The 12,036-nt window shown below is 42.8% G+C and overlaps 1 protein-coding gene across 1 annotated transcript in view; it reads left to right on the top strand.

Annotated features, from left to right (window-relative positions):
• AK5 (adenylate kinase 5) overlaps nucleotides 1–12,036 on the top strand; it is a 266,778-nt gene that overhangs the window by 230,248 nt on the left and 24,494 nt on the right. The window contains exons 11-12 of the mRNA XM_068965869.1: nucleotides 2,962–3,125; nucleotides 5,760–5,876. Of these exons, the coding sequence (XP_068821970.1) occupies nucleotides 2,962–3,125; nucleotides 5,760–5,876 (281 nt within the window). The remainder of the gene's footprint in view (nucleotides 1–2,961; nucleotides 3,126–5,759; nucleotides 5,877–12,036) is intronic.

The following is a 12,036-nucleotide window of genomic DNA, read 5'->3' as shown; positions in this document are numbered from 1 at the left end:
GCCACAAGTATTGCCCCTCAAGAGGTTTGTTGCCAGTTGTTCCGAGAAAGGAGTTTTGAAGATGAAGAGAGGCCAGACAGGAAAATTACAGAACAAGTTGCAAGCGCTCACTACCATGCTAAAACCTCAGTTGTGTTTTGCATTTCGGTATTACATATTTCCTTTTAACCGGGAAATCCTCCAAGCATTAAGAAGCACCCACCATGGCCAGGTGCTGTGTAGATGCTGTGGGGCAGAAGGTCTAGCGGAAGACCTAGAGCAAGTGTAAGACAGGCCAAGGGCACCCAAGTGGGGGTTACGTCACTCACCCCAGGAGAGGTGAGGTGGACAGGCTGATTGCTGCTGGAAGGGGGAAACACTGGATCCAGACCCATGGGATGAAGAGAATCCTGACAGAGTAGAAAGTGGAAGCCATCCAGGCTGAGGACCGGAAGAGCAAAAACACATTGGAAAACTATATCTTGATGCCTATGGTTCCACTGATACAATTCTCTCAAAATGACAAAATTATATACAGATTTAGTGGTTGCCAGAGGTTAAGGATGGAGGGGTTGTGTGCGTAGAGAGAAGTGGGTGTGGCTATAAAAGGACAGCATAAGGGACTCTGGCACTGATGGGAATGTTCTACTTCTGTATTACATCAGTGCTAATACTCTGGTTGTGATATTATGATGTGATACATTTGTGGAAAATGTCACCACTAGGGGAAACGGTAAAGGATTCATGGATTAAACGGTAAAGGAGAGGATTCGGGGTCTCTCTATATTATTCTTACAAATGTGAATCTGCAATTATCTCACAATTAGAAAAGTGTTTTTTCAAATATGTCTTGATGAAAGGACAGTCTGTGGTTGGACAGGTCAATGTTGGGTGAGGATAAGAAACGTAGAAAAAAGTTGGAGAGGCTGAATGGAACTAGCTCCTAGAAGCTACAAATGCCACTCTAAGCAGTTGGAGAAAGGGAAGCCGCAGAATGCTCTGCAGCTGGGAAGTGACATGCGTTTCAGGCAAATCTTCCTGCTCATGGGTCTGCTGGACCCCAAAGCCTCACCCTTTGCCCCACACAGAGGCAGGATGCCTGCTGTACACTAAGAACAAGAGGACCTGAAACGTGGCAGGCAAACCTGGGCGCAGCAGCCAAATGAGGAGGGAACACCTCTCAGAGCCAGAGTTCAGGCTTCAAATCCTAGACTTGCTATTTACTTACCCATGCCACCTAAGGCAGTTAACTTCTTTGTGACTCTACTTCCCCATCTGTAAAATGGGAATAATACCAATGTCTGCCTCTCTTCAGATTATTTAAAAGTAATACACATATAGTGCTTAGAACAGTGACCAGTACAGTAAGCACTTGGCAAAAGTTAGCTATTGAAATTTTTTAAGGTGTAAAATCTTGCAACTTGGTGGGGGAGACAAGGAAGGAATCAGGATGTAATGTTCATCAAAGGAATATGGGAGATCCTGAGTATTAGTAGCTAGAAAACAATAGAAAAATTCATGCTGACGGACTTTCTGTAAAATAACTATTTATAATCTTCCAACGTGTCAATGAAATACAGAGCAACTGGCCCATATGGAAGAAGACCAGAAGACATGACAACTAAAGGCAGCACGTGATTCTAAACTTGACCCACTGGCTTCAGAGGACATTATTGAGATGACTGGGACAATTCCATTGACATGTGAATAAGGTCCAAAGATGTAGTTATGTAGGAGGATGCGCTTGGCTCCTTGTCTAGAGGAAATGACATTAAAGTGTTCTCTAACGATGAGGCATCAGGTTGGCAGCAGATTATCAAATGTTTCAAAAAGTTCTTTGTACTCATAACTCGCCTGTAACTTTATGATTATTTAAAAAGGAAAACAATTTTTTTCTTTTTAAGTCTTATTTTAATTTCTAGTTGAAGGAAAATTACAGTATTTATTGGTTTCTGCCATATACCTATGTATACCATTGCTCCATTGCTGCCCTGAACATAGGTTCATCAGTACCATCTTTCTAGATTCCATATGTATGCATGACTATATGATATTTGTGGAAACCATTTTTTATTGAAGTGAGTTGGTATACAACATTGTGTTAGTTTCAAGTGTACAGCACAGTGATGCAGTTTTCATATATATTTGTCTGTTCTTTTTCAGATTCTTTTCCCTTATAGGTTATTATAAAATATTGAGTAGAGGTCCTTATGCTATATAGTAGGTCCCTGTCAGTTATCTATTTTATATATACTAGCGTGTGTATGTTTATCCCCAACTCCTAATTTATCCCCCTCACCTTGCCTCTTTGGTAACCATAAATTTGAAAACAACTGATTTTAAAAGTAGTGGCTAACAACCACAAATTAAAGACTGTGGCTTGTTTAGGTGCAACACCCTAATTCCCAAAGTTAGTCACAGTGGGTCTTAATTGTTTCTGTGTCAGGATTTCTCCAAACTGCTGTACTCTTCATTTGATATAGCAAAATGCTATTAATCTAAATATTTGTGAATAAAGTACCTGTGTCTAGATTAAATCAAAATTGCTTGCATTATTTTCTGAATTACAAAAACAAAAAGTAACGGCTAGCCTTTGTTGAGTGGTCACCATATATCAGGCACCGTGGTCCCTGCTTTGCTCATGAGCAGATTCAAGGCCCCAGGAAATTTATCTGCTGAGTGTGTCCACCAAATTGGGACTGTGGACTCTCCCCTGCGCCCTCTGCACTCCTCCCCACTAGACCACCTGTAGTGACTGCTGTTCTCTGTAACACGCTCTGCCCTCCATGGGCACAATCTTTGAGGGCGAGGTCAGTGTCCTGTTCACCACCGTGCCCACGGCTCCCACCACGCCCCCAGGAGATCAGCAGGGCTCAGGGCGCACTGGCGGATCAAGCACTGAAGCCTGCTCACTGTGTGGCTACAGCCCCGAACAGGGCGCCAGATTCGGGATGGATGTCTGACCCATGACTTCTTTTCTAGGTGGCCCAGGCTCTGGCAAAGGCACACAGTGTGGAAAGCTGGCGGAAAAATATGGATTTACACATCTCTCGACTGGCGAGCTCCTGCGGAATGAGCTGTCATCAGGATCTGAAAGAAGCAAGTTGATCAGAGACACCACGGAACGTGGAGAGCTGGTGCCCTCAGTAAGCAACAGCTGCCTTCTCTGCCCAGGGAGAGGTCTGGAAGTGTTGCCATTAAACTAAGCGTCAGAAACAAAGAAACTCAAAAAGGACAATGCTGTATTTTGTTTCTTTTAACAATCCAGAGGCAGGCAGGAGGTCCACAGCAGAGGCCCATCTGCCTGACCAAGTTGCCCAGGCCCTGGTTCCTTCTGTCTTGTTGTTCCTCTGCCAGTCCCTTGAATGTAACCTATTTCATACTTTTTCCTAAAAGTGGTCCCTGCTTTAGAGTTAAAAGCTTCAAAGCAGAAATGATCTTGGTGCAGCAGAACCTAGATCTAGAATTAGTTGTTGTTGTTTGGTTGCTAAGCCGTGTCCAACTCTTTTCGACCCCGTGGACTGCAGCATGCCAGGCTTCCCTGTCCTTCACCATCTCCCAGAGCTTGCTCAAGCTCATGTCCATTGAGTTGATGATGCCATCCAACCATCTCATCCTCTGTTGCCTGCTTCTCCTCCTCCCCTCAATCTTTCCCAGCATCAAGGTCTTTTCCAATTAGTTGGCTCTTCCAATAAGGTGGCCAAAGTATTGTAGCTTCAACTTCAGCATCAGTCCTTCCAATGAATATTCAGGATTGATTTCCTTTAGGATTGACTGATTTGATCTCTTTGCAGTCCAAAGGACTTTAGAAACCTCTGAAAAACAGAAAATAATGTCTTGGTCTCATTCTGAGAGGTATAATGGCATTAACATGAAATCTGTTATCTTCCTTGGGTAGCCGAAGAATATCCCTTTCATTTATCTTTTTTTGTTGTTTTCAAGTCACTATCCATATCTGAGAGGCTGGATGCCACGGGTATCATAAAACATTCATCCCTTCCAGACTAACTCTCACACTAGGCTCTGTAGTCAGGGCATGCCAGTGCAGCCCCTATTAGCTAAGAGAGCCTCTCACCTCCTCTTTAACCAGCTGCAGTCTGTTTCCCACCTGGAAGCCAGAATGGTTCTCAAAAAGGAAACAGACCCCTGCAGTTGTCTCTTTTCTCTCTTTTTCTGTTTTTCTTAAGCTTTGGAGATGTGTTTATTAATCTGTTTATTTATATTGGCTACGCTGGCTCTTCGTTGCTTTTTGAGGACTTTCTCTAGTTTCAGCAGTAGGGGCTACTCTTTGTTGCAGTGCTTGGGTTTCTCATCGCGGTGGCTTCTCTTGTGCAGCACAGCCTCTAGGCTTGCGAGCTTCAATAGTTGCCGCATGTGGCCTCAGTAGTGGTGGCTCAAAGGCCCTAGAGTGCACAGGCTTCAGTAGTTGTGGCGCACAGGCTTAGTTGCTCCAAGGCAAGTGGAATCTTCCTGGACCAGGGATCGAACCTATGTTACCTGCACTGGCCGGCAGATTCCTATTCACTCTACCACCAAGGAAGTCCTGTAGTTACCTCTTAACAGGCCTCCTTCTGCCCACTCTTTTTCCCCTACAGTTTACTCTTTTCACAGCAGCCAGAGTGATTTCTTAAAAACATTTATCCCCCTTCCCAGAACCTTCCAACAGCTCCTCACCACATTTTGAAGGAAATCCAGAGACTTTCCCATGGCTCTGGACTCCAGCTTGCTCTCCAATGCTCTTTTCCATGACTCTCATATTTCCTCTTACCCAACCCACACCCCCATTCTTCCTCCCACAGGCCAGACTGCTTCTGCCTCTGGGCCCTTGCATTGTCTATTTCCTCAGCCTGAGTGCCCTTCTTTCATACATGCATATAGCTTGCTCCTTTACTTCATCCAGATCTCTACTTAAATATCACTGTCTATCAAAGAGGCCTGCATACCCCATCTAAAAGCAGCACCTCTCACAATCTGCCTCTTCTAATCTGCTTTAATTTTGTTCCTAGTAGCTTTCTCTAATTACTTTTATATATTTACTTGTTCATCTAGTATCTATTTTTCACTAAAATATAAACTTCATGAGGATTTAATTCATTATTATCTAGGGATAGATTCTGACTGCTCTTTGTGCTAGTTACATTCCCCAGCCCCTGCTGAAAGTCAAAGGTAGCCAGGGACCCAGAGAACACAAGGAATCCCCCCCATTTGGGTAGCTGGTAGCTTCCTTGTTTTCTGTAAGCACAAGTTAAATCAAAATTTTTAACAAAGTGATATTGCTAGAAAATGCTACATCATGTCTACTGAAAGTCTATTAAAGTCAGTGCATATCCTGTCAAATTTTACAAAATATTTACTGGGAAAAAAAAATCAACACTGAAGCACATTTTATACCATGTTTTGTCTAGTTTTAAATTCCATTGGGCCTAATTCAAGGAGTGCTACTGCTTGAAATACAGTACCATATTTCACCCAATTTAAGATACCATTATTTTTAGGCAACCCCCCAAAACTTTAACCATTAAAATTTACCAGTAAGAAAAAACATCAACAGACTTTGACCCAGTATCAATTGTAAAATACCTACCAGTTCCACAGACGTTAAAATTGGGTGGTGGGGGGCTGAGATTTACAGTTGATGAAATACACGACATTGCCATCCACTGTTAATCTAACTAGCACATTTCTCCCCCTTGCCATGATGGGATGGTTGGGAGAACTTTGGTAACTCCATGCTGTTCTGTGGAAGAGTCTGAATCCTGACCACTCTCCCTCTGCTCCAGGGCATCATTCTGGAGCTCCTGAAGGAGGCCATGGTGGCCAGCCTCAGCAACACCAAGGGCTTCCTGATTGACGGCTATCCTCGGGAAGTGAAGCAAGGAGAAGAGTTTGGACGTAGGGTGAGTGTTACTATGGAGATCATCCCAGAAGACAAATAGGGGATATCGTGGAAGCTGAGGGAATAAATTCAAAGTCTATCAATTCTATTCAATAAAACTTTCTATTACATATGGCAGAAATTCAGCAAAAAAGTGGGGGGCATGTAGGGTGGGGATGCTGTGGTATATTTATTGTTCAAGTAACTAAAACCTCCAAGGGCAGTTCACACTTTAGTGGATTCATGTATTCAAATTTGTCAGTCATCTGACTTTGTCCATTTCTTGGATTTTCTTTCTTTGCATTGGCCTCATTTTCTTCCTGTTAGAGACATATTCTATCATCTAAGTGACATCACAAAAGTGTTTCTATTCTCCAGTGGGTCCAGCAAAAAAAAGAACCCAGGGTTTCATTATCCTGGATTGTCAGGTCCTGGGCCCTTCACTGAACTAATCACTGTGGATTATCCAGGGATATCCTGGTTCAGCCTGGAGGACCAGGGCAAAGATGGGAGAAAAGGAGGGAAAATGGGTACCACCCCTGAACCACACGGACTGAGAAAGGGAAGGGAATTACCTGAAGACAGATAGGATGGCTCTTAGAAGAAGGCAGGGAGAACAGATGCTGGACAGGCAAAATCAGATATATGCCCAAGGCCCACCCCCTTCACTGGGAGGCCACTCACAGGAGAATAGCAGTGAGTAAAAAATATTGCCATCATTTATAGAACCCACTCTGGGCTGAGTCCTGTGCTACATGCTTGCATACATTATCTCTAATTTGTCCCTCTTATGCAAACAAGAGGGAAACAACTGTCCCCGTTTGTTAAAGACTCCACAGCCTACAAGAATTAATATTTATATAAAGATCTCTTTAGACTAGTTTTAAAATATTTTATTACATAATTTCCTTTGATACATTTTTAATAACCTTTTAGATAGAGAAAGGGGGGTATTTCTTCATGGTAAATGTGATGAATTAAGCCCAGAGAGGTTAAGTGACTTGCCCACAGTCGCACAGGTAGTATCTACTCACTGGTAAGTAGCAACTACTGGTAGGACTAAGGTTTGGGGGGGCCCATCTCCATCTACCTTTAACTTCAGCGTTGATTGAGAGGAACTGTACCTTTATGTCTCCTGCGGGTTACTGTAACCTCTTTTTGAGCCTCTGTTTTAATTTCCTTAGATGGCATCTAAATACTTAAAGGACAATTGCTAACCCTCCCTTGCATTTCCTACTTGCAATCAGAATCAGAGAAAAACTTTCTTGTCCTAGTTGGCAAGTGTGGCCCTGACCCCCAGGGCTGACTTTCTTCCTCTCAGCTCAGGAGCCTTTGTCAAGATAGGAATGAGCAGAGAGAAATGGATTTACGTGCAAAGCCTGGGACTGTGGCAGTTCCAGGTAGTTCTTTAGAATTCACACACCAGAATTCTAATGAGCTTTTTCCCACCAAACAAACTACTTTAAGAGCTCGGACTTTGATATAATTAACCACTTTTTTTTTACAAAATGATGTTAGGAGGATCGTTTTAGGTTTTTTTGGTGGCTCAGATGGTAAAGAATCTGCCTGCATTGCAGGAGACAACAGGTTCAATCCCTGTGTCAGGAAGATCCCCTGGAGAAAGTCATGGCAACCCACTCCAGTATTCCATGGACAGAGAATTCCATGGACAGAGGAGCCTGGTGGGCTACAGTCCGTGGGGTTGCAAAGAGTTGGACACAGCTGAGTGACTAACTTTATTTTTATTTTTTTTACAAAATGGAATTGGGAGGATTCTTCTAGTTTCTTTTAAATCACAGTAATGTTTTACCATGTTCTGCATATTTATAGAATATCAAATTTACCATCTTAACTAATGTTAAGTGTCTAATTCAGACATGAGAAGTGTATTTGTACTGTTATGCAGCCAATCTCTACTTTTACCATCTTGCAAAACTGAAGCTCTACACTCTTTGAACAATAACTCTCCACTTCCCTGTCCTCTCAGTCACTGGAAACACTGTTCACTCTCTGTCTTTATGAAATGACCATTACTCTACGTACCTCACATACATGGAATCTGACACATTTGTCCTGTCACTGGCTTATTTTTCACTCAGCATAATGTCCTCAAGATTCATTCCTGTTGTAGCATATGTTAAAATTTCCTTCCTGGTTAAGGATGAATAATATTTTGCTTATCCATTCATTCATTGATGGCTACTTGGGTTACTTCCACTTTGGGGCTGTTGTAATTAATGCTGCTATGAACATGGGTGTACAAATAGCTCTTCAAGACTCTGCTTTCAACTCTTTGGGGTATATACACAGAAGTGAAATTGCTGGATCATATGCTAATTCTATTTTTAATTTTTGGGGGAATCAATACATACACATACATACTGTCAGCCATAGTGGCTGCACCACTTTACATCCCCACAAACAATGTACAAGAGTTTCAGTTTCTCCGCATCCTCACCAACACATATTGTCTGTTTTTTTCAGAGGTACCATCCTAATGGATATCACTGTGATTTTGGTTTGCATTTTCCTAATGATTAATGAAGTTGAACCTCTTTTCATGTGCTCACTGGCCAATTATATTAATGTGTCTTCTTTGAAGAATGTTTACTTAAGTCTTTTTCCTGATTTTTAACTGGGTTGTTTGGGTTTTGTTGTCAAGTTGATGGTTGCCTCTTCACTCTGTTGACTGTGTCCTTTAATGCACAGAAGTTTATAGTTTTTATATAAACCAATTTATCTATTTTTGCTTTTGTCTCCTGCACTTTTGGTGCTGTGTCCAAGAAATTATTGCCAAATCCGGTGTCGTGAAGATTTTCCCCTGTTTTCTTCTAAGAATTTTGTAGTTTTCGCTCCTACATTTAGCACTTTAATCCATTTTGACCTAAGTTTTGTATATGGTATAACATAAGGATCCAACTCCATTCTTTGAATGTAGATAAACAGTTGTCCCAACACCATTGTCTGAAAAGACTTTTTTTTGCCACTGAATGGTCTTGGTATCCTTGTCAACAATCATTTGACCATATACGTGAGAGTTTATTTCTGAACTCTCTATTATATTCCATTGATCTAAATTACTGACTTTATGCCAGTACCACAGTATTTTGACTACTGTGGCTTTGTAATAAGGTTTTAAATCAAGAAGTGTGAGCCCTCCAACTTTGTTCTTTTCAAGATTGCTTTGGCTATTCAGGGTCCCTTGAGATTCCACAAGAATTTTAGGGCAAAATTATCTTTATTTCTGTAAAAAAAAAAAAAAAGCAAGACTTTGGAACTTTGATAGAGATTGTGTTAAACCTGTAGATCACTTTGGCAGTATTGACATCTTTGACATCTTAACAATATTAAGTCTTCTGTGGACTGTCTTACATTTTTGTTCTGATCTAGCCAGCATTATTTTGGGGGCTCCAAAATCACTGCAGATGGTGACTGCAGCCATGAAATTAAAAGATGCTTGCTCCTTGGAAGAAAAGTTATGACCAACCTAGATAGTATATTCAAAAGCAGAGACATTACTTTGCCGACTAAGGTCCGTCTAGTCAAGGCTATGGTTTTTCCTGTGGTCATGTATGGATGTGAGAGTTGGACTGTGAAGAAGGCTGAGGGCCGAAGAATTGATGCTTTTGAACTGTGGTGTTGGAGAAGACTCTTCAGAATCCCTTGGACTGCAAGGAGATCCAACCAGTCCATTCTGAGGGAGATCAACCCTGGGATTTCTTTGGATGAAATGATGCTAAAGCTGAAACTCCAGTACTTTGGCCACCTCATGAGAAGAGTTGACTCATTGGAAAAGACTCTGATGCTGGGAGGGACTGGGGGCAGGAGGAGAAGGGGACGACCGAGGATGAGATGGCTGGATGGCATCACCGACTCGAGGGACGTGAGTCTGAGTGAACTCCAGGAGATGGTGATGGACAGGGAGGCCTGGTGTGCTGCGATTCATGGGGTCGCAGAGTCGGACACAACTGAGCGACTGAACTGAATTGAACTGAGCCAGCATCTAGGTGGTGAACAAGTCTCCTGGGAATACTCTCTGAATAACTGAGGAATAAAGGCATCTTTCCTGCACCACTTCAGAATTAGGGCCTGTGTAAATCCAAGGGGTGAGGAGAAATTCAGAAAAGAGGAAGCTGTGACTGGGCCCATGAAGGGGATTGGCCATTTTGTAAACATTAAAACACAAGGGAGCAAAACCTTAAAAGGGGGGAGGGGGAGATGAGTGCTAAAGGCCTCCCATCAGCAATGTTGATTGAGGTTCAGGCTTCAAGATGGCTGTACCCCACCAGGATATTTCACACTTGACCTTGCCTGTGAACTTAAGGTCCAAAAGTCCTAGCAGGGTCTTTAGGAGGGTCAGGACAGGTCATGAACTTGCTTGGAAGTGCTGGAGAAAACATCCTGTTCAATGTCTTCTTTTTAATTGCTCTCAGTGGTAGTAGACTTTTCTTCTGAAACCCCCAAATGGCCAAGTGTGATAAATAAGATGTAGGGTAAAAATAAGCATCATTTTTGTCAACTGCTGCTGCTGCTGCTAAGTCACTTCAGTCGTGTCTGACTCTGTGCGACCCCATAGACTACTGTGTGCAAACAACAAAATTATGTTCTTTATTCTCCTTTCTTTTCTTACTTTATTCTCCTAACTTTTCTAATTGGTAAGTAAGAACTCAAATCATCCATACAGTCTTCCTGATGTAAAGCAAAACTTCCATCCCCACTATGGGCCCCATTCAGACAGGTTTTAGGAAGTGTCAGAGAAGAGACACTGACACTCTTAACTAGAACTTAGGAGTGAGAAAGAGTCACCAATGTGATAAATGCGTAGTTTCAATCAATGCTAAAATTCATGTAGCCATTGCTAAAATATACAAGTGCCCTAGCCAATGACCTTCAAGTGAGATGTCTATGAAGACAGTCTTTCACGTTCTGCTGGCACAAATTCACTGAGATCAAGCATGACCTTGATTTATCCCTGGATACAGCAATTTAGGAGATTCTAATATCATTTCAGCTCATGTGAGGAGAACACATGCTGCCCTCCAAAACAAACACCTGCTTTAAACCTGACCAGATGAACAAAGATGCAGATGCTACAAGCACAGAATGAGCTGCTGTTGATTCACTTATGCCCTCAAGGGACCCCATCATTTGTACAGCACCCTCCAAATTACCAGCAAGCAACTCATTTGAAATTTGGCAAAGACAAATACAGATGAACAATTTCACCCCAGAGATTCAGAGTAATCAGCCTGGTTGAGAGCACAGTGAGTGTTCCTTGTGTACCTATCAGGCCTGCAACTCTGTTTGAAGCCCATTCAGGCCTGTGGATGGTTTCCCAACCCACAAACATCTCAGCAGCCTCTCTATATTCCAGAGACTGATGTACCTGATGCTTGGGACCATCTGTTGCTGAAAAAAATCCAGTTTAGTTAGTCAGGCTGATGCTTTTGCATACCTGTAGCTTCTTGCTCTGAGGGGCAGGTCCTTTGAGGATCTGCTTGGCTATGACACTACTAAAGGCCAAATGCTGACTCATGTCCGTAGCTTAGGGCTAAGTCTGTATGTGAATCCTCTGTTACCACCCTATCTTCTGTTCCCAAGCCTGGTTTTACCCCCAATGAGTTAAATATCTGTGCCTTTAGTACCCAGCAAAGAATAAGGGAAGGTTGTCTCTGTGTGTGTGTGTGTGTGTGTGTGTGTGTGCGCGCGCGTGCATGTGTGTGAAAGAGAAAGAGAGGTAATATAGAGAAGCTGGGGTTTCTAACCACATCCCCATCTCTCACCACATTTGTGAACTCCTGGTTATAGTGACTTCGTGTTCACTGACCTATATTCAGAGCCTGGTTGCATATGTCCATGACAAGTCATTTAACTATACATGGTTCAGTTTCCTCCTCTATAAAATATAGATTGAAAATAGCTGGGCTTCCCTGCTGGCTCAGTAGTAAAGAATCTGCCTGCCAGTGCGGGAGACGCAGGTTTGATCTGTGGTCTGGGAAGATCCACTGCCGCAAAGGAACGAAGCCCCTGCCCCGTGGCTATCAAGCCTGTGCTCTAGAGCCCAGAGCTGCAGCTACTGACACCCAGGAGCTCTGGAGCTCACACTCAGAAACAAGAGAAACCACTGCAACGAGAAGCCCATGCACCGAAACGAGAGAGGAACCTCAACTCACCACGACTAG

Source organism: Capricornis sumatraensis, chromosome 2, assembly GCF_032405125.1.
Source record: "Capricornis sumatraensis isolate serow.1 chromosome 2, serow.2, whole genome shotgun sequence".
Taxonomy (NCBI): domain Eukaryota; kingdom Metazoa; phylum Chordata; class Mammalia; order Artiodactyla; family Bovidae; genus Capricornis; species Capricornis sumatraensis.
Note: the sequence above shows the minus strand (reverse complement) of the source record. Positions and strands in the feature narration are given on the sequence as shown.